The 23143-nt window shown below is 36.5% G+C and overlaps 1 protein-coding gene across 2 annotated transcripts in view; it reads right to left on the bottom strand.

The window, feature by feature from the left end:
• adamts2a (ADAM metallopeptidase with thrombospondin type 1 motif, 2a) overlaps nt 1-23143 on the bottom strand; it is a 180781-nt gene that overhangs the window by 35629 nt on the left and 122009 nt on the right. For both annotated transcript variants that reach the window (XM_088603857.1, XM_088603858.1), the window contains exons 4-5: nt 19799-19998; nt 1702-1785 (exon numbers count right to left, since the gene is read on the bottom strand). In XM_088603857.1, coding sequence (XP_088459983.1) covers nt 1702-1785; nt 19799-19998 — 284 coding nt within the window. The remainder of the gene's footprint in view (nt 1-1701; nt 1786-19798; nt 19999-23143) is intronic.

The following is a 23143-nucleotide window of genomic DNA, read 5'->3' as shown; positions in this document are numbered from 1 at the left end:
CAGTATATTGTAGCAAACTCTTTGGATTCTTAGCTGGAAGTGTGGAGAACAACAGACAGGAGACAATGTTGCCGGCTCTCTGTTTTATTGTCCTTTTCATTACAGTGCAACCTAACCATGGAGGCACAGAGAGAAAGTGCAGGCTGGGCACAGAGGAAAGATATGTTTATTTTTGCTGATTACTATCTGATTACTAAGCTTGTGATTACTGTTGTTCTTTTTAGTTGATCAATTAATTATCATATAAAGAAGGATTACTAATGTCTTTTAACCATAATACTATATCCTGGGGTTCATGATGTGACAGTGTTGGGGTGGACTGGGCTATATCTGAATTTGACTATTCAAGACGGTTCTCTGCACCAAACCCTCACAAATGTCGAGACTATACTGTATATCACAAAAACAACAAGAATAACAGATAAGTTGAACATAAGTGCACCACCTCCTCCAAAAATTCAGAAATTCCAGAACACCACATTTGAATGTTTTACTGATCATCAGCTTTGCTAAGAAATCCCAGAACATGCCTAAACATAAAAAGGTACAATAAAAAAAAGAACAGGGCAAAACACAGGTGCAAAAGTGTAAGGGAAAGGATGCCCAATCTGAAGTAATAAAGAAATACGGCTGGCTTTATTAATCTGTAGCTCTGACACAAATCACCCCGCCTCACGTGCCCATGGAACGTGACTATACTGGCCACCAATCTTCATCTTGGCTTTTTAAAGCAAAAAGTGACACAATTCTAGCTGGCAAAGGGTCTTTTGCACAGGGGTTAAACATATTCTACTCTATGACATGCAAACGGAATATTTCAGGAAAGATATATAATCTCTGTCACTTCAAGGTTTGTAGCTGCCTGATGTTTAAGCTGTTGATTAGTAAACCAAAGCAGTCTGAAGGCCCGTCATTCTTAACATCCTCACTGTCATTAATCCTATATATTCCTATGATTTTAATGGGCCTGGTGGTGGCTAGTCAGTGTTGCCATTTCTGTAGCCATTTTTACAAAAAGTTAATATGATCATCTCACTTGGCTCCATCTGGCAAGTCAATAATTTGCAGATTAAATCAGCAAGCTGCTTCCAATTCCTGCAGGTGGGTTTTAAGCAACGATGTCTACAGTACTTCACCGACTTTCTGATGCTGCGTTTTTTCTGGCACTGCTTCACCACCTTTACATTACTGTGCATGGGTGACCGAGCAAATGCCAACCTCTTCTTCAGCTGCTGAGGGTAAAGGATAATCCCCAGAGTGGTGGAGACATCAGCAAAGAGATTGGTTACCACACACTCTTTGACAGCCTCCAATCAAATCAAAGCACCACAGAGCCAATGTGTTTGCATCAGTGACTCATCACAGGAAACTGCAGTGTTTACAGTTGCGGCTTTCACGAGGCTGTTTCCTGTTCTTTTGTTATCCTTAGAAGTTCTGCTTTTGGGGGCTTGTATAATGGTGTGCAATTGTAAAAATATGTTTATATTTAAAAATATACACTGAAACGTATTGTTTATTATTAACAGAAACAATGGTGCAAAATACACTATTTTAACTAAACCACAAACTTGGCAGGGAACCCCCAGAATACTCTCTTTTTGATTATTCCTAGAAGTCCCTCACATCTAGACTGAGGATTGCACAAGGAGAAATGTCAAAAAAGAAAATAAAAACACCATCAGTCCTCAAAGCTTAACCTACCTTTCCATAGGGCACCATGATTATCCTTACAAGGACAACATTGATGCGGGCACCCAGTGATTTATCATGGTATATCTCATTCACCTGGAGAGACAAAAACAAATTGAACACTGATAAACCAGAACAGAGTAAAATCACTTTTTAACCTTTTACCTCAAAGTTAACAAGCCAAAAGTTCTAGAATGATGGCTTTGTATCCAGTTGAAGCTAACTGTATTTATTCCTTTTTCAATCCTGTGTTAATGTTTTATTTTTGAGAAATCCTTGGGCTACATTGGGCTACATAAAGAAAAGCATGATGTTGAGTTACAGTACATAAGGTATGGCATTGAAAGAAAAAAAACAGGCCCAGAAGGATTTCACTCCCTAGTCTGGCAAAATGTGCCATAAACAGCAAATAAACAACTTTACATTTCTAACTACACAGAAAATTCAGCCTGCTGTATCTGTTAGGTACCATACTGTAGATAGTAGTCGGTATCTTAGTAAATCAGCAGAACCAGTTTTCATAGTTTTAATAACTTTTGTTTATGAAACAAAACAGTACAGTAGACTTGTGTTTTAAACAAAATATTTTAATGCAAATTTGTGTATGTGGTCAGTGACAATAAAACAAGAAAAATCAAATAATGTGGGAAAATTCACATCGGGTGTGACATGCACCTGAGCTATGGGTTGGGAACTAGTTATAGAGCCTATAGCATGCTGTTTTTTACATGTTCTGATTATAAACAATTTTGGGTAAATGCGCTATGTCAGGAATGTAACTATCCCATAAAATGCAAGTCCACTGTATAGACTCTCCATCTTTAAAAAAAAACAACAAAACAATTAATTTCCTCGAGACAGTCAAATATTCTTGCTGCTCAGACTGTCTGCTTAGCTTGGCCAATTATAAACCAAAGCTTGGGCAATCCTGGTCTCAGGTAGCTAATGGCTTTGCCCAGACTTGACCTTCTGATGTCTGTACTACAGGGATGAAACTCTAAATGGCCACATTTAATATATGGGCATCTCAGGAAGCCAATACCAGACTGAGGAAGAAGAAATCCAGAAATCCAATGGGCAATGCCATTTCCAATATATTTTTTTGCTTTAATGCATTTTTGCATGAAATGTATATTTTGGCTTAAATTATATTGCACAAAAGAACTACATCAACTTACTATATGTAGAGCTAATAGGTGCACCGGAAAGGGTAAATGCACCAGAAAACCTTTGAGGGCCAATATGTAACTGAATTTAAAGACAAATTTACTGAGAGGCTTTTTAGTGTTACTCCCCAGTAATGAATTTCTACTGAAAATACAATAGCAGGAATACCCTGATAAATTAAGAAGAAATAAACAGTACTAAAGGTTTAAAAATGAAATCTAAAATACAAAGAAAAGCGATTTTTACTGTTGAATCTGTATATGAATATTTTATTTGGTCGCAGAAAATACAGCAATGGTCAAGCAGCTCGGCATGAATTATTAAACACAGATGGAGAATACGTGCAGGTGTTATCAAGCATACCTATTTTCTACCAGTAAACATCACTGATCAAATCACTTGTCATGCCCAGAGTCCCCAGAGAGAACAATAAGAGCTCCTTACTAACCGCTGCTACCCTGCAATATAAGCCTAGCATCCTGTCTTCATTGGTTCTTATATAACATAACATTCAACATCAACTTTTGCCTGAGCATTTGTTTACCAGATGAACAGTGCCTTAAAAACAAGCGGGAAAAAGACTGTGAAAAAATATTTGGGTCAAACGGTAAGACAGAAGCAGGCAAATTGATACAGAGTTCAGACAAGTTGTACTGTGTTTTTTTTATTATTTATTTTTAATGAGGACCTGGTGTAAACAAAATGGAAATAATGAGATTTTGAAAGATGGACGCAAACTGCCAATTGCAGACCTGCCTGGCTGAACTTCTCTCAGCATCTGAGAGGATCTTAGTCTCCTTCGCAAGTGCTGCTGTTTTTTTCTTATGTGCTGCTACCAGTTGCTAAGCAACCTCAAAACTTCAGTGAGAATGGGAGCTTGTTGCTGAGACACCTCCATCTGTACAGCTCGTCTGACAGGCCTCACACTGAGATTCAGATACCTGCGAATACTCTGCGGAGTCTGGCGTTCACTCACACAGCCCCAGAGAACAGTATAAATCACTTTATTATTATTGTATTTGTTTTGCTTCATTTAATTTCCCAACAAAACAAAAGATAAAAGGGCTCAAAAAAGAATTCCCAATTGGATCTTAAGTACTGTATTTACCTTGTTGACAATGACTTAACAACCTACAGTAAGTGAAAGAAACACTTACTTACACTTTCCATACATTATAGAAATAACCATAAAATTCATAGACATAGTTCAGATTTCTGTTATTGAAATGCATCACAATTAGTCCATTTCAAACGTTTTCCGCACTTACAGAAGGATTACATGTGAAGCTTGAATGTTACCATGATTCACTTTAACTTTAAACCAGCTGGACAATGTAATTACTAATATACTAATTGCGTAAATGCATTATATTAGCTTAAATTATTTTACATTAAAAACTATGTCAGTGTATGTAGAGCTAATATTACAGTATTTCTAAAATAATTTCTGAAAATTCTAAAAATAAAAATGAATTAATCTGTGTAAATATCATTAAATCCAAATTTCCATTATGGATTATTTATTACATAGTTCTGTTATGTTGCATGTTCGCAGTGTACAATATTCCTCTAATGAAAAGATAAATTAAATACTACAATGCTTAAATGACAATGCTTAAATACGTCACTACAGTATTACTGCATATGTGAATATTGTACTTCTGCTCCTCTTTGTGTGATATTTCTACTCATGAAATCAAACCAAAACATATTCTGAATATTTAGTGTTATTTGGATCCTTCATAATGTTTCTGCTGGCTTCTATTTCTCTCAGACTGCTTTTCAAAAGACAAAGTGGACACATACAGTATCTACAAATGGACAATAAACGTGTTTATGTCCATTACAAAATAATGTCTCCACAGTCCATTTTGACTCTTTAATTTCTCTTTTTGCACTCTTTGAGTACTGAGGAACTGTATGGATTGACTTGATATTTATTTGTAAGGCTTCTTTTTTTACGCACAAAACACTTGTATCACTCATATAAAGGCAAAGGCTTGCAGTGGATCAGAATAACAGTGATGAGAGATCAGATTGCCCATGTACAGTACACATTGCAGCCAACACAAAAGAGCGGTGTACACATTTGGATTATTTATTTTATTAGACAAGTTTTAACAGATCATTATTAGGTTTCTACAAATAACTGACAGGGTGTACGAACCTGGTCAGTTTGCTCATCTCGTATGCAACTTATGCAATCTCCTAATAAAATGAAAACCAATAGCCTTGCTTTTATACTGAAAAAATGAACCCATTCATACATGTGAAGAAACCAGAATGGAAATCATTTCAGGGCCGGATACAGTCACAGCTTGACAGATTTGCTGTCATTATAAAAGGTCTAAACACCTTTCTATTTTACCGTGGCGCATACCTGGTCTAGACTCTTCTCTCCTTACCTCTCAATTCTCCCATAATCCCTTTCCCAAAACTCCAAAAACTCCCAGTGGGAAACAGTTGGAGAGACACGAAACCTTTCATTCAGTTCAACTAGAAAGCATTCGAGACTCTCCTGTTAATTTGAGGAGTTAACATTTAAGTATGGATATTTACAAATGCCATTAGGCCGCTGTCGGATCGTTTGGACATTGATAAGTTCAGACTGACATTTAGCAGGGTGCCGGAAACTATAAGTGTAGAGCTCCTGATCATTACAGAGGGCTACATTCATTCACTTGTGTTGGAAAGCCAAAGCAAGCAGTCAGAAACGACTTTGCAACTATGGATAAAAAATTATTTGCATCTGCTTTAAAGCTTCCAATAATTTTCTATTACCTTATAAATTTATAAATAATACACACCTATAAGACTAAAAGAGATTCCATATTAAAATTGTCAGAAAGTTCCCTGCACTATTTTTTGACAGACTCCATTAATTTTTTGCACAGTCCTACAAAAATATTCACCCCAATCGAATGATGTTCCATTTTGACAAATTACAATACACTACACATGTTTTAATTCATTTTTGTAAATTAAATATTTTTAATCAAAAGATGAATGTTGTGACTGAACTCCTTCATTTGTGAAAGAAGTTAAATGTCAGCAAATACTACAAAGGAGAACCAACAACTAAAATATTTGATTGGTTAAGTACTCACCACCCTAATCAACATAATAAACTTGAATATTTTGAATATGAGTATCCAAGTCGCATTACACCTAGACCAACACTTGTAAACAGGTGCCCTGTGTTATATGTACTGTATATTTATGACACAGTGGCTTGTTTTATTCTGCCAGAGCATTATATCATAAAATGTTATAAAAATGAATGTTTCTAACATGGAAGCAGCTAATTCAAATCTTGCAACTAAAGACTCTTCATAGATTTTACAAGACTACTCCTTTACTTTCTGATCAAGGCATCTTAAAGATCAACAAAATGTCGAGAAAAGTTTGTTGCCTGGCAACGCCAGGGGTCACAACAAATGATGACTGGACCAATTAAACCGAGACTGACCTGTAGGTGAAGCTTAATGAGGTCTAAATGGACTGTGTTGCCATTCAGCAGTTTCTTTCCCTTTTTTAACCACACCCCTCAAGGTACACAAATGCTATACAAAGACTAGGGACCGAAACCTCCAGTGTATCTGTCCTTACTGACAAGAACACGATAGTTGATAGTTTTCTTTTTGTGTCAAGTTCCAAGGGACACATTCTCATTAGCACAGCCCCACCACGTTTGAAGGTCTCAGACGAGTTTCATTATTTAGATTTCTGCTACCGGCTAACTAATGAAAGCCTAGAGGTCAGGGAGTCAGAAAATCATTAGGGCTAGATTAATAATTCAGTAGGGTCTTCCACGGTACTGATCCGATGCTTAAGTTGAAAGAGAAAGTGGAAGAGAGAGACTGAGTTGTAAAAAGGGAGAGAGAGGGTAAGACTAACAGAGAGAAAAAATGATAGCATGAGTGAGGAAGATAGTAAGAAGAGAGAGGAAGACTTACGTCTCCCAAGGTAAAAAGAGATTAGAATTTTTGGGGGGCCTAATTGTGCCGCAGAGAAAGGCAGATAATTAAAGACAGATTATGCTCTCCACATATCCAGCCTTTATTAAATTCACATTCAAATGAGAGTCTATTTTCATGAGACAGCAAGGGATTGTATTTGCTTAGATTGTCTGTTAACAGATTCGTGGCATTTATTCCTGACATTTAAACTATTATTACCTGGCTGACATTTAATTTCTAATGAGAATAAAATAACCTGTTTTTAGGAGGAGCGGGTGCTAATCATGTCCTCACTCCTCTGATCAACTCAATTTTATGTTTAAAAAATATTACAGTTTTTTATACACTAAAAGTAAAACAGGCTACACACACTGTACTGTATGTCCTATCCAGACAGGACAAACCATTGTATTGCTTAGGTGTAACAACTTTTTATAGTAGTATGTGGTGCATTCACACACACTAATTGGCAAACACTTGCAGAACATGGGGGGATGGATCTTTCCATCCTTTTCAGAAATCTGTGTAAGGAGGTTTCAATCACTTCAAAAATAATCTAAAAATCAGTTTCTCTAAACTTTTGTGGAAAATTTTAGAGAATGCTCCAAAACACAGTATAAGCAGCTTTCCAGATCCAATTGGAATATTTTGGACAGTTCATGCTATTTGCATTGTGTATTGTTTAGTTCAAACAGAATATTTTGTTTTGTGAAATGCATTAAAAATAAAGGTGCTTATTGTATTTTTGGAGTGACAGACTTTGTGAGTTTTTCCACATGGCTGTGAAATTGAGTATTCCAATAGTTCCCTCCTATCTTCACAACTTGGAGCACAGCTAATGGAAGGAGTTGAAGATACAGTCTCAGGCCTTTGTAAGTAATGAGATAATTTAATTACTGTGACAAATAGAGCTTCCAATTCACATGAGTTAAGTGTGAGATTTTAATAAGAGATTATTACATATGAGGGAGGCATGGAGGCACAGTCAATAGCATTACTGCAAAGCAGCACTGGGGTTTGTATGTTTGTATGTTCTCCCCTTGTTCTCATGGGTTTCCTTCTATAGTCCAAAGACATAGGAGTAGGTTAATTGGCTTCTGTGAAAAAATAGCCTGGGTGTGAGTGTGTTTCTATTTGTGTTCATGTGTGCCCTGCAATGTACTGGTATCCTGTCCAGGGTATATCCTGTCTTGAGTCAATTGCTTGCTGGCATAGGCTCCAGCTCTCTGTGTTGGATAAAGCAATTAGAAAATGAATGGAAGAATTATTACATAGGATTGTTAGAAAATGAAATTCATGACATTTTCTTCATAACCAACCAAGTCATTTAACAGTTCTTAGAGAACATGACGATGAACATGTTCAAAGAACAAATATGTACCTTTTACAATTTAGTATATTTACTGTACCTACAGTATAAGTATATTTATTATTTTTCATAAATACAGCTTATCCAAGATACAGTATATTTCAATGAAATGAAAAGACATTTTAAAACAATCACATAAATGCTTTTACAATATAGAGATTTATGCAAAAAATGAATCTAAATAAACACTTGCAAGAGTAGTTGTCAAGGCTCTACTGTTACCATAGATGCGGTCTGGGAGTCAGTTTATTTCTGGTGTAAATGTATTTTTTTCTGATATTAAAATATCCAAACACACATTACAAACAATGCAGCATGGATTTGGGTGACAGGAGATGAGTCCTGCTGGATGTGAAAATACCTTCACGTGGTGCAGAGATGCGAGTTTTAAAAACTCTGAGGTATACAGTATAATGGGGGCATTGATACTGATTTCACATCTAGTATACTCTGCTACTACAACTGTACTCTGCTGTATAATATCAGAAGAATAAGCATTGATTGGTGTCAAAAAATGTGAAACTAAAGAACAATGTAAGTATTTTACATGTAACACATTCACACATACATCCATTAAGATTTCAAATATTGAAATATAAAACATACAAAATAGATCAATAATACAAAAAATTAATTGCAGTACTGGGCCCCTGGGTTTAATTCCTGGGCTGTGTAGAATTTCCATGTTCTGCCTGTGTCTGTGTGGGTTTCCTCTGGATGCTCTGGTTTTCTCTCACAGTCCAAAGATGTGCTGGTTGGTTAATTGGCTTCTGGGAAAATTGGCCCTGGTGTGAGTTTGTGTCTGTGTCTGTGTCTGCCATGTGATGGATTGGTGTTCCATCCAGGTTGTATTCTGCTTTGCATCTGTTGCTTGTTCAGATAGAGTCTGGCTCCCCTACAAAACTGAATTGGATAAAATGTTGGATGATGGATGGTTATTAAGTATATTCATTTGGAAACTGGGTACATACAGTACAGAAGCTTTGCTGTTGACAATGACCCATAGACTTTAATCAAATCATTTCAGTTAGACAAAAACTAGATAAATAAATAATAACTGGAAAAAATAACTGGAATAAAGCTATAGTCCTTTTAGCTTTTTTTTCTATTCAACCTCAATTTATTAATTGAATTATAGTATTTGGTATGTTTCATGCAACTAACACTACACCAGTAAGAGGGATACTGAGAGACATGCAGTAATATGAGTGTCCCATAAATAATGTAATTTCAAGATTCTGTTTGAAAAGTCTTGGAGGAATGTGCTCTGTTTAGAGGGTTCACGGAAGATTCACAGAGGAAATGTTCGAGTGTTTCCCTGACCTTGAAAGTAACCTGCCCTCAATACCACAGAAACACATAGTGGGGGTGGTGAGTGTTTGATTCAGGCCCATTGATCCTGGATCAAATTATAAGGTAATCAATTTGTTTTTCCACCTTGTCATGCTGGTTTTTCTTTAAGAGGTAAGGTTATTGGATTCTTTTAGGGATGACCGAACAAATACAGGGGTGACTGGGGAGCTGTAAGGCTAGCTTCCAGCTGAGCTGCAGCTGGAAGTCAGAATAAATGGGATATTAGCAGCTGTGATTATTATTATCATAAGGAGACAGACACCTCATAATTGGGTTTTTAGAAGAGAGAGACACCAGTTACCAGGAGCTGCTGAAAGTCAAGTCTCACATTATCTTACATTTCTTTTTTTATTTCTTTCCCCAAGCAATTTTAAGCAGAAGGCAAATGCACTGTTCATGGAAGGTCTTTAAATCAGCGTCTTCTTATTTGGTAATGCAGTCTTTCAATTCAACACTGTATTTTGAAACAGTACTGTACAGTATATCAATACGCCATAAACCGTAAAAACATCTTTTTACAGCATAATTTTTTTTTTGCAGTGCAAAAAAGTTTGGTATCAGTGGAACAGCCAAACCTTCTAAAACATTGCAAGCAGTTTTTTTTTAACACAGCTGCTTTAGATAATACGAAATGACCAATAAATAAATTGTGGTTTATTGTACATGTTAAACTAGGGCAGACTTCTAGTTGAGTTCATCCTTCTTTGTAATCTTACCCATAGTGATTTCAACAAACAACACAAAGTTTTTAATGTTGATTCAATTTGAATGTGAAGTTAAAGTATAATTTGATTTCCATCCATGTGTGATAATGCCATAATAAAGGTATCTGATTATCGGAAGATAAACAATTGTCCTTGCATTAGTGCATTTTTTGATGGAATTGAATTCAAAACTAAATTAATGTTCATGTTCCAACCATGTCTCAGTTGCAGATTTATGATTTTTAAGCCTGTCAACAGCTACAGCCCAGACATCATACAATGTCATTATTTTCTCACTGAACACAGTTACAACATGTACTGTATGAAAGTGGAGAGCTGCATCAGTATGCAGGCTGTAAAGAAATAAACATTTTGGCTAATGAGCCTTCTTCATGTGTGTGTAAAACATGTAGGAAACATGTCACTTGTTGTCCAGACATGACAGACCAAATTCAGCTGAAGAACATGGCAGATATTTGTAATTGTTTTTTGTGGACTCCACATACACAATGATACCCAGTACTCACACACTCTTTAATCAGTGATAGGCAGTTCTAAATGCACTAAAATATTAATAGAAGAGAGCCCTAATAGAGCTTATTTGTTCTGAACCTATAAAGACAAATCCAAGAGGACATGTCTGTCGAAGGCAGATTCTGTGGCCTTCACCCTGTCAGAAGCCTAAAAAGCTGACTATGCAGATCAACTTGAGAATTTAATGCATGCACATTCTGTAGCCTTGCTATCCCAAGACTTCTAGCTCAAAGGCACTGCAAAGGGAGTGTTTTTCTTGTATGGTTCTCTGAGAGCATTCAATATTAATCAGCTCAGCCAGCACCCTGGAGCATGGTTCCTAGGAAGAGCCTGCCTGTACTAAACCCCTAGTATTGTATAAATCACTAAACTGAATGTTTTATACAATAGAGCTGTTAAATTGTTTATTTTTTAATATGATACAAACTATTAACATCACACTGATGTTACTTTAAAATGTAACAATGCTTATAGATGGTATGTACAGTAAATAGAGTTTTTCATAACATGCATCAATAAACATCAGGATTTATGCATGGAAGCAGTTTATTGCACGGCTCTTGTTAACTGCATCACCTATGTACCAGTATTTCCTAAAGTTAAAAAGAAGTATGAAAGAGATTTGTTAGCAAGAGGAATGAAAAAATGTTTTGGAGGATTAAAATGACAGAGATCCATTTTTAAAGTATATCTAGTAACTTAGGGCAAGCAAGTACATTTCAGTGCTGGTTCTTAAATTTGACCCCTTAATTGATATTCAACTGGCTCAATGCCTTATTTGCAAAGTGGGCCATAACAGTTAAGATCATCCAGATGCACACACTAAGGCATTGTGTTAAATGCTGACCAGTTTTTCTAACACTGCAATATGCCTATCAGAGGACAGACACACATAGGACTCAATCTTCTCAGCACATGTTGTGTGGTAAACCTAGAATCAAGCAACAGAGTTTATCCCACTATATTATAATCTGACAGTCTGAAGAGTTTGGAGATGGTGATTACCAGAATAAGGAGCAGTTTAAACTGAAAAATGATTGATCCCTCTAGCGAGACCTTAAGATTGCGGTGTTATCTTGCTGCCATTGTATTCTCTTCTTGCTGAGTGTGCCACAAAAGTAGTTAGTATCAGTTTCTGAATGTCGGATGTCTGCCTAACCTCATCCGGCATCTGCGCTGTTGGATTCACTGGGGTGCAGTCATGCAATACAATCTGGGGCTCCCCAAAGGACCCTGAGCTACTGCACAAATGACAAAAATCTTACCCAATGCATGGATTACCTTTCACTCCCTGCTGTGCATTACATCAATGAGATGTCCAGTCCAGTGCTCTGATCTTGTTTTTTCAAGCCAACATTTCTCTGTGTTGTAAATAAAAAATAAAGCAGCGCTCTACAGTTCACAATGCTCCTGTTCCTGCTTTTATTACTCTTATATAACGTAAACTAACATAGCAGGTTGGCTGCAGGCCTTAGACAAATCCATACTGCTTAGAGTCTATTGTGCAGCCAAGGGAATTGTGTCGATGGAGACAATATCTTCCCAAAAAGTAAACCGCCTCAGATTTCATTAAACTGTTGCTCTTTTGCTTTTGAAGTCTGCCAGGCAGCACATTTCCGTTTCTCCCACATGCTATCCTGAGGATTCAACAATACTGTACAGAGACACATTACAGTAAAATACTACATCTTTGAGATTCTCAGCTCCTAGCTGTTTCAAGGCAAAACAAAGCATGTCTAGATAGCTGAGCATTTTGTTTCACGATAAAAGTATAAATAGATGCAAGATGCAAACCTGTGCCAGCATTGATTTGGTCTGCACTTCAACAGTGCTGAAAATGAGGTGGTAACTGGAGAAAAAGTATTTCTTTAAAAATAATATAATTTGTTGTTTCTTCATTAGTAAGGAAACAATCAGCGTAATAAGAAATTAAAGTTTTGGCTAATGTTTTCATTGGTTCTGAAGGGCAATATAAGATGCACTCCCAAAACAGTAATATGCATAATAATGTGTCTCTCACTTAACAACATGTAATTACCAAAAAGCATGCAGTTTCCGTGTACAGTTTTTACAGCATATTACATTAGCTTTAAATACATTTTAAGATTATTATCAAAATGATTGTACCCTTCCTACAAGATTTGAACCGAAACTCTGTACGTCTTTGACCTGAAACAAGTATGTTTTTTCTAAAATGAAAAGTCAATGAAAAGTTTTTTAATGAACTGTTTTTTATGGTCTTTTTTCTCTGAAATATGTTTTGTTTGGAGTATTAGGAACCTGTTACATTTGTTTTACATTGAAAAATCTCTTGTTCAAAAAAGAGAAATAAAGTATTTATTTTTATAAATAAAATATTGATTTTATTTATACATTTATTTTTATTTTCTGTATATAGAATACAGTGGAGCAATAAAGAGGAATGAATTTGCTTCATTTATATTACTGAAGAAGTTTTGGTGCTCTGAGATTCTGACAGTGGCCATGTGCTTCCAAAAACCAGGATCCTTAGGTTTTTGATGAAAGTCTCCAATTGTCTTTCACTATAACTAGAGTTGGATACCACTGGCCTATACCTTAGTGCTTAATAGTACTAAACACTGATTTGGACTTTCTGATTTGGAGAATAAGGTTAGAAGTCCATCAACACCATTTCGTTTTGCAGTGCCAGATTTTAATCCAAGGTGTAAAGGAGTTCAGGTATAAAATAATTGAAGAGATTAAGTTGCAAGGTAGTCACCTAAAAAGGCCAAAAGAACAAAAAAAAAACCCAGACATATCTTAAAATTCCAACAAAAGCACACACTCATTAACCATTCTGCATTGTCCTTAAGCTTGAATGCCTTTCACAGTTTCCAATAGTAGTGTTTAGTCTGTGGCCTCCAAACGAAGTGTGTGACACTGAACAGATGCTACGCTGAGTTGCAGCAGAGATGAGCTGAAGCCACTTGTTCCTGGCGTGGGCAAAAAGGTGTCATGGCACATTTCTGGGCTTCTGCTTACAAGACACTTCAATAGTGCAAGCTGTCCAAATGTCGCTTCGCATTTCTTCAGCCACAGCCAGGCCTTTGCTGCGGGTTTGTATCTGGCTGTCCTGTAAGCTTGGCTAATACTGCTGCCTAAACTCCATCTTCCAAGGAAGATTTTATTCTCCTTTGCTTCCAGTTAACCCCATTCTTCCTTGTTAGCTCAATGTGTGGAGATCCACATTAATGGCAAAGACCTTCATTATAATTACAATGGAAGTGTAGTTAGTGGCCTGGTCTGATCTCTACATTTACTGTATTTAAGACAGCACTGGGAAATGTACATTTTATGAAAAACATGTGGCATACGCAAACACAGAATTTTCTTTCTGGATGCACTGAATTCTACAGCAATTTAGTACCACTTCAGTAAAATATGCTTTTCCTCTTAAAGTCCTAATTAGAATTCTAATCAAATCTGGTATATGTTAATCACACTCAAATATAAGAATATTTATCATTCATGAACTGAGCTAAATATATGAACCAAAGATAAAATAAACAAACATGAACAAAAACAGAAACCTATTTGACATTCCAATCCTTTTTACTGTATATGACAATCTAAATCACAGTAATAAGAGAAATAAAGAGGAATGACTGCATGACTTTGGCAGAAGGACCAATGCGATAAATGTTTTTTGGTTTGGTTATGTTGTAGATATTACCACAGTATCAATATTTGTTGATAAATGTCATTTTTTGCTAATTTAACTAGGTCTTGCATTAATTCAAAACGTCAACTCACCTGCCATTTTTAACCAATTCCAATTTTTTATTTGACTCTGGCCTGCTTTTTGAATAGCTGTTTTAATTTTATGCACGCCCATTTTAGAACTGCCAAATGATTTTTAGGCTCACATCAATGACTCCTGTATCCACATAGGGAGAATGAGAAAGGAAAGCCATGTTCCTTCTACCCACACATCAACTGAGACCATCATCTTTTGACACACAAGCTTCACAGCACCTGACAGGAGGAGTATGTGCTTACTAGAGCAGCGACACATCCTTTGCTCAAGTCATTGCAAGCCTGCAGGCACCCAGGAGGTTTGGTGAGCCTTTTGTTTCACTGGAAAGTAAAGAGAGCCTTGGGTAGGGTAGCTGACTAATTCTATTCTTACCCTGGAGGCTCCACCAATTATGTGCCACCATTTGGGGAATGTTGGTCACAGTCACATAATCACATTACCTGGGCTCAATCTTGAGATGTCAAGATCATAGCACTCCACCTTATCAGAAAGAGTATATTTTCATGACTGTTGAACCCTGTTTATTGGGGTCCACTTACATCTGCGTTTAGATAATTATAGCTGTTGATTGTTTGGGGCAGAATTGTGGAGTTCTTGAGCCACAGCTCTTGTTGTCACCCCTCTAGGTCTTTGTGAACGTGGTCAGTGATGGTGCACAAAAAGATGGTGTGTACAAATAATATTATTTTAGAATGGCTGTTCACTGAATTCAGTCAGGCATCAATTATTCCAGGAATATGTTAAGAAGCCGCTGTTCCTTAAGGTCATACAGTCCATGTACTGTACTGTACAAGGATATTTTAAAATCCTACAGCAGAGTTTGATGTGTAGCATCACAATTCAACATAATCTGCACCACACTAATGTCCAGGAGATACCACAGTGAGGAATGATATTAAATGCTGCCTCAGTACCTCTTAATAAAACTTTTCACATATATCCAGGAATTCCAAGAGGATTTAAACAACATTTTTTACATTTACTATTTCTTTTTTCCTTGCAACATGGTTTTGAAAGGATGATACTCAAACCTTCAGCAGGCAGATATTTTTGTCCACCTAATTACCCCACCCTGCTCTCCCTTTATATACAGTGGATATAAAAAGTCTACACACCCTTACTTAAATTGCAGGTTTTTGATTTAAGATTTAAGATCTTAAGATCTAACAGTGAACAAAGATTAAACACCACTCACTTACAATCACAGTGGTTGTTTAATCTGAAGAGACGAAATGCTTTAACAACAGTCAGTTCTTGCATTGATAACATACAGACGATCCCTGAAATTTCAAATTTTGTCAACCCCTGTACTCAAGAGAAAGGCAGAACAAGTCAGCTGACCACAGTATTAACCTTGTCCCATGATCACAATAGTGGAGTCAATTTCTCCAACATTCCAGCCAACATTACAACACTATCCCAAAAGTGTTTCATCTTACCTATCTAAGCAATAATAGGATCACATGAGTACTGATTTGCCTTTTTTTCTTATTGAAAAATCTGTCCAAGGTTATTAACATTTTAAGATGGTTTTGAATATGTAAAAATTATTATTTGGCCCAAAAGCTTATAAAGTATTTCCCAAAGACAGAAAAATCTGATGAATATAGTGTACTGTATGTTGATGTTTTAAAAGTAAAAACTGGCTGAATATTATATGCATGCAAAATTCTGATCTATATTAAAACACTATACAGTTTTGCTAAAGTTTTGATAAAGCCAAGATGAAGAAAGTTTTTTCTCCTGTGTCTCCTATGTATTTTACCCCATTCCCAAAATACCCTGAAATAACTTTTAACTGATATATTGGGAAAAAAATGTGTAGTCATATGCAGTTACGTTGTCACAACATAAATTGTGGAGACATAAATTGAAAAAACTAACAATAAAAGAACATACTAAAGCTGTGGCAAAGATATGACATTTTATTGCCATTATAAATAAAATTTTGCATCCATGGTATTGCCAGTTTAAAGTGGGGGTGGTGGTGGAAAGTGAGATAGGATGAGATTGTAGATTTCAGCAGCTATGGCTACTGCTGTGTCAGCCATGGCCAAATAAATCCTTAGACCCTGGAAGCCAGCCAATAGGCAGGTCATTAGTCAGGCTCTAAGAGACTGCACAGTGATGGAAATGAATCCCATCTGCAGGACCTGTGCCACTGTGATCTCAAAATATGCCACCCTGTGAATATTTGTCATTGCGATCAGAATGTTTCATAAAGACACCTTTGCAGAAATCCAATATATACCAACTAAGCAATCCCAACAGGGAAAAAAAACACACATTTGACATTTCCTACACCTGCTCCCTGTTGCAACTACTGCATTAAAGATTTAACAGGCACATTTTGTCTCAGTGTTTACAGTACTAGTGCTTTCTCACACACCAAACTGAGGAGTTTGGACAGCAGGTACTGTTCACTGTATTATTACCACCTCTGACTTACAAAACTCTAAAGCATTTATGCAAAAAAGTGGGTATGAACCCAGAGTTAAACTGTCTATACTTATTGCACGTTTTTACCTTTATTTAAGCAGATGTACTGGCTGTTGCTTCAGATGTTCCTTTTTTCTAACAGAAATTATATACTGTAGGCTCGTAAAAAACAACTTTTCAATTGAATTTTTAACATTATATTAACTCCTTTTTTGTGGTTGTCAACAGGCTGTGTTTTTCCACCCATTTCTCAATTTATTTCCATGCTCTAATCTATCAATCCTCAGAATTTTAATCAATCAATTAAGGTTTATTTATCAAATGCAGAACAATACAGTGTGCAGCAGTAATTGCTGGCAATGAAATGTCTTTTCTGCGAGCTCACCAGGGGGGAATAAAAATAAAAATAATAAAATTAAAAGTTACAGAATAAAGTCACATAATAATAATGCAATAAAAATTTAATTAAAAAAAAACTCAATATAAATTGAACTGCTACATATCCAGCAATAATGCAATACATTATGTCCAAATAGTGCAATATGCAGTGAGCCAAATACAATGGAAAACTGTATGTCCATGTAAGCTGACCATTTAACAAAGACAAAGATGATGTTGGTTGCTGAAGGTGACTGCAGTTTGGCTGTTTAGCAGTCTTATTGCCTGGCGGTAGAAGCTGTTCCGCATTTTAATGCATTATGCTGCTAAATACTGTAGCCAAAACTTGTATTATACTCAGCAAGGTAACACATCTATTGAATCTGACATCATTTGTTGTATTCAATAGGCTGTTGTTGCCGTGTACAGCAATTAAAATGGCAAGAACTAACTTTGTAAGGACCATGAATACAAGCTTTAAAGATTTCATGGTTAGAAAAATAGTGCACGATTCAGGAAGAGGGGAGAATAACATGTACAAACAATATTAATGAAGGGCAGTATACTCAGTGTCAAGGATCCAACAAAAGTACAGTATGGGACAATTTCTGGGACAGTTACAGTACTTCAAAAAGAGAGCAATCTCATTAAATCCTGGACAAGGGGGAACCCTAGCTCATTTTGCTTTTACTTTTTTTCTTAGTAAAAAAGTCAGTAGTTTGTTCAAATTAAAGTGAGATGGATGGCCTTAATTTGTGGCATCTCCTGGAGATGAAAGATAAAGACTGAGGGTCATTTAGAATGGCTCAAACCAGCCTCTACCTCAGGCTTAGGCAAAACCAGTCATTGAGTGGAGAAAAACTGGTACAGTATGTGTTTTGTATTATATATATATAATTAAACAAGGTGATGAATATGATTGAGGCTTACACACATTAATTCAGCCAAGCACTTGAGTATTGAGAGAAAATGGCAGAAGTCCCAGCTGTATTCAGCAACTAAATCTGACCTTTCTTTTTCTGTTAGCTTTATCTCCCCTATCACATTTGATGTGTTTTGAAGATACTCTACAGCTATATTAATACTTTATAGGTTTTTGCAATCCAGTCCTTGATGCAACAGCCCTACACGTGCTGTGGGTCTCATTAATTAATCTGTGGTTTTAGATTCATGTGGAAAAGATAAACTGGTCAAATTAAGCCTTAATTGCATTCATTTAACCTTCTTATTGAGGTCTTTGAGATCTTGTGCCAGACCTATAAAACCTGCTGGACTGATGCCATCAAGGATTGGAATCTAAAATAGTAATACATCTTAAATTAAATCTTTCATTAAAATCTTTAAAAATAATCATAGATAACAATGAAACACAACAGAATACAATATTATTAACTAATGTTATTATTGTTGGCCCCACATCAAAATCTTGGTAACGAATAAATAGCCCAAATGTAGCGAATAAAGCCGCTTTAAACATAAACAACCCCAAAACATTAGATTAATAAAAAATACAGATATGTGTGCACATTCCCCAAGTCCCCAAAATTCAAAACAGAGGACCCAGGAAAATCTGACCCTCTGACAGCAAAGCATCACACAACTTAACTCCTGCAAGCTTTACCCTCTTTGATACAGAAAACCAGCAAAAGTACATTTTTAAAGAACACAATGTTTTTGTGAAAAGTAAAGTGTTCAGCTGGGTCTAAACTGCTGTTGAAGCTACTTACTCAATCAGTTGCTATCATGTTTTTTTTTTTGAAGAAGGAGAATGCCCCTTTAAATTCAAACTAGTACCTGCCTCTTTCAGTACATACTGAATGTTTAGACTAAAAGTACTGAAAACTTTTCAATCAAATGTAAAGTAACCCTTTACAATACAGGTAACTCAGACTCTAATGTGCAACAGACATATTATTGTTAGACACACTCTACACTGTACTAAACAAGAAAAGACCTCAATGTCATTTGATGGGGATATGTAGATGACCACATTTTTGTCACTTATAAATTCTGTTAAGTACTTTTTCCAACAGAAAGCAACACACAAAATTAATGTAATTGAAATTCAATTTATTTCTTTTTTTCTACTCGTTAGCAGTCATGTCGACAGCACAATCTCTAGATTAAACAACATATCATAGTAGGGCACTCTAGGAGTATTTTGCTCTACTAAAATATGACTGCAGCTTAGTATCCTATTGGAATTAACAACAATGCCTGTACTGTATATTGAATGCCCAGGGGCTGCGCAGGGCCTGTAGATTACATTATGAGAACAACCACACAAAATTATACATTTAAGATACTCTTATTAATACTTCCAACTTCTAATTACATTAGAGGTTCAGAATTCTCCTGTACAGAAGAAGCTGTGATCCTTTGAGGGACTTAGGAAACTGAAGGAGTAAAAGAGGCTCAGTTAACTTACAATATTCATGAGAGTCAGCAGGTACTTCTGCACGTGGTCCTTGCCGTGAAACTGCACCACTGAATCGTCCACCCCCAGCAGCACCTCGATGTTGTAGGTACGATCCACGGCCTGCCTCCGAGACCTCCTGGTCTGGTTCATGTTCTGCTCCACCCCTCTGTACAGGGTCTCGAGGTCAAGAAGACCCCCAAGCTCAACACCTGCAGGAGAACGAGGACAGCTCTTGAGGTGCATCGAGGTGATAATGACTCAGCTGATCTTTCATTTACCACCTGGCACTCGATCCCTCAAAAGCAAAACCATATATACTGGATGTTAAACAAAAGCTTATATTTGTGAAGACTATGTTTTCTGTTTGGTGCTAATAATATTTAACTTATTTAACGATCAAGTCATTCCACTGTAAGCATGTGAATTGAAAGTACTTCAGAGTTCTAAACAATTGGTAACAGCAATGTTACAATTTCTTCAATAGGTATCCACCTATGAAAGAAAAAAAGTAAAATGAAAGAACAGGTATTTTGACATGGCTGTGTGAGTATGCTACAGGTAGCCACAGCAGTTATAGTGTCCAGTACTTCCTTCTTTACTTCCCTATGGTAACCAGCTTCCAGTATGGCCCCATGGGACAGCACGATCGTAAGCAACTGTAAGTGTTGCATTATAAATTATAAATTCAAAAGCACAAGAGAAAACTATCAGGGAACCAGAGACTTGTGTCTGCGCTCTGGTATCACTCATATCTTGATTGCTTGCAATGTACTGTAGCATGATACAAGTATATGAAATTCATTTTACATAATAGGTTGTCTAGAGGCTGTGTTTGAAACCTGGGTTTATTAGTCAAGGTTAACTCAATGTCTTTTTCATCAACAATTGTTCCTTTCCTTTACTGTGTGCATTTATTACATACATTTTATGTATGTACTGAACTTAAACCTCTGGGTGATCCACAGATTCTGAATGGATATAAACAGTAACTGAATCCTAAGGTTCCTTAAAAGAAGTACTAGTTTTTTTAACTTCCTTGACTGAGCAGTAGGGTTTCCTTGACTCTATTCTTATGCAACGTTGCCTTGGCAACGTATTCATGGTGAGCCATCACAGTGTCTATCTAATATTGGCTGCTCATGAAGAAAATGAAAACATACTCCTTAAAAGGAAAAACTATAATAATTATCTGGGTTTATGTGCTGATTAGGAAAATAATTAGAAGCCTTGACCACTTTATGAGCTTGCAAAAATCCCTTTGAACAGATATTGACCCAGAGGGCATTGACTTGGATAGTGTGCACTGAACAATTTAATTATTTATGCTTTCATCTGGAGTTCACTTAGCTTCAAATATTTTTAAAGGTGAGGAAAAAGTCTAACAGAAGGTTTGTGGTTTAGCAGGTACACCATGGTAAAAGAGCAAAAAACTGATAATTGAAACACATGGTTACAGAATCACTGAGGGTTCCTCAATGGCGTGATGTGTCTGGAGATCCATGGATTGTGAATTCCCACTTGGCCAAGGGGCTGATCTTACAGTAGCTATCAACTCGGTCTGCAAACTTATCCATGTTCTCAAGGGCTATAGAGGGCAGATTCCCAACACTAGATTATTTAATCATCCCAGGGAATCCCAGACATACAACTGATGAGACCAAGAAGATATCACTCAGTTTTGGCTTATTACAAAAAAATAAAACACTTAACCATGACTTGAAAGAGAAGGTAAGTAGATAAATTGATTTGTTTTCAGTGTCTCAAATACTATAATATTTATGCAGCCAATAAACTGATAGAATCAAAGGTCCCATTATTATATGGTGCATAATATAAGTAAAAGCTTATACTGCAAATATATATACAATATACTAAATATATAAGTGCAGGGCTTAGGCAGTTTTCTTGACTAACATCAAAGGCTTTGTGGTCTTCAGAATGACTATTTTTTCAGGTAAATAAAGGGTGTAAACATCTTCATTTCCTACTTTAAAAAGTGAAAAAAGCAAACAATTATTTTTAGTTCCAAAGTGAAATGTCAAGAATGCAACCAGCCGGGTTTTCACCAAAGATCCAGAGAATAATTACTGTGCTGCGTGTTTCCGTCTGGGAGACGACAGCCAGCTCTGATAATGAAGAGACCTGGCTGGTCTCAGGACTCTGCACTGCTTCTGATCGTTTCCCCAAAAGCCTGCCTCTCACCGAGACATACAGCCCTCGTTCGGCGGCAGGCTGCTCTCAGCGAGCAGCAGACTGGCTGTGATTGCAGACAGAGGTATTTAATCTTCAATTCTCTTTCCTCTCCCAAGCACAAACTGCCATGCGGGTCACAGAGGCTCCATCATTTGTGTGTTTCTCTCTCTCATTAAGACGCCTTTAGATAGGCCTAATTGCAGCAATAATTAACAACTAAAAAAGCACTTGAAGTTCCCCCAAAGAAAAATAAAACACCTGGTAATGAAAGCAGCCACTCTGGATTATAGCTCTTAAACAAGAACTGTCAGGGCTACTTTGATTCTGAGCTCTTCAGAAAAGAAGGTCTTATAAAGTGGTGCTTTTGTTTCTTGCACTAAACTAAAAGATTGCTTGCAAACTTTGGTTAAAGTTTCCTTTTTGTTGGGGATCTGGTGCTAAACCAGAACCACTTTAGTAGATAAAAATGATATACCTTGATATTTCATTTGATAGATTGAGGGATGCAGACAGTGTTAGATTATTGGAGGGATTGGCTCATTTCTTAGCTGATATTTTTATTATAAAAGACAAAATAAATGTTATGAACTGTACATTTTTGCAACCTATCCTTTGTTTCAAACACTGGACAGCAAGGCCCAATAGCTTTGCTTAATAGGGCACAACACTGAAAGAGGGGCCTAACTACCTCCTTTATGGGGACTAGGTATGATGTCCATTGGAGATAAAATTAAAAGTAACCAGTTAAAATTATCTTGCCTGTCTTTGGGCACAAGAGAAAACCCACACAAACGGGAGAGGAACATACAAACTTCACACAGACAGTTCATCGAGGATAAAATTTGACCAAAGAACCTGGAGCTTTGAGGCAGAATTAATTCCCTCCACACCATGTCAGCTAATAAATACCATACCTGTAAAAATGTGAAACATTCTGCTTATTTCACACAGATGTGCTACATAAATATATGTCATTGAATTGAGCTTCAGAGGATAGTAAAATAAAGGAATGTTTTTCTCTGGTCTTCTTTCCATCAAGAGCACAAAGGCATTTTCACGTCATCAAAAAGAATGTCATTAAATATTTGGCAAGTATGATTTGAGAATAGCAAAAAGATTAAAACATTATCCACTAAATTTTTCTTAAACCTAAGGTGTATA

Source organism: Lepisosteus platostomus, chromosome 13, assembly GCF_059453375.1.
Source record: "Lepisosteus platostomus isolate fLepPlt1 chromosome 13, fLepPlt1.hap1, whole genome shotgun sequence".
NCBI lineage: Eukaryota > Metazoa > Chordata > Actinopteri > Semionotiformes > Lepisosteidae > Lepisosteus > Lepisosteus platostomus.
Note: the sequence above shows the minus strand (reverse complement) of the source record. Positions and strands in the feature narration are given on the sequence as shown.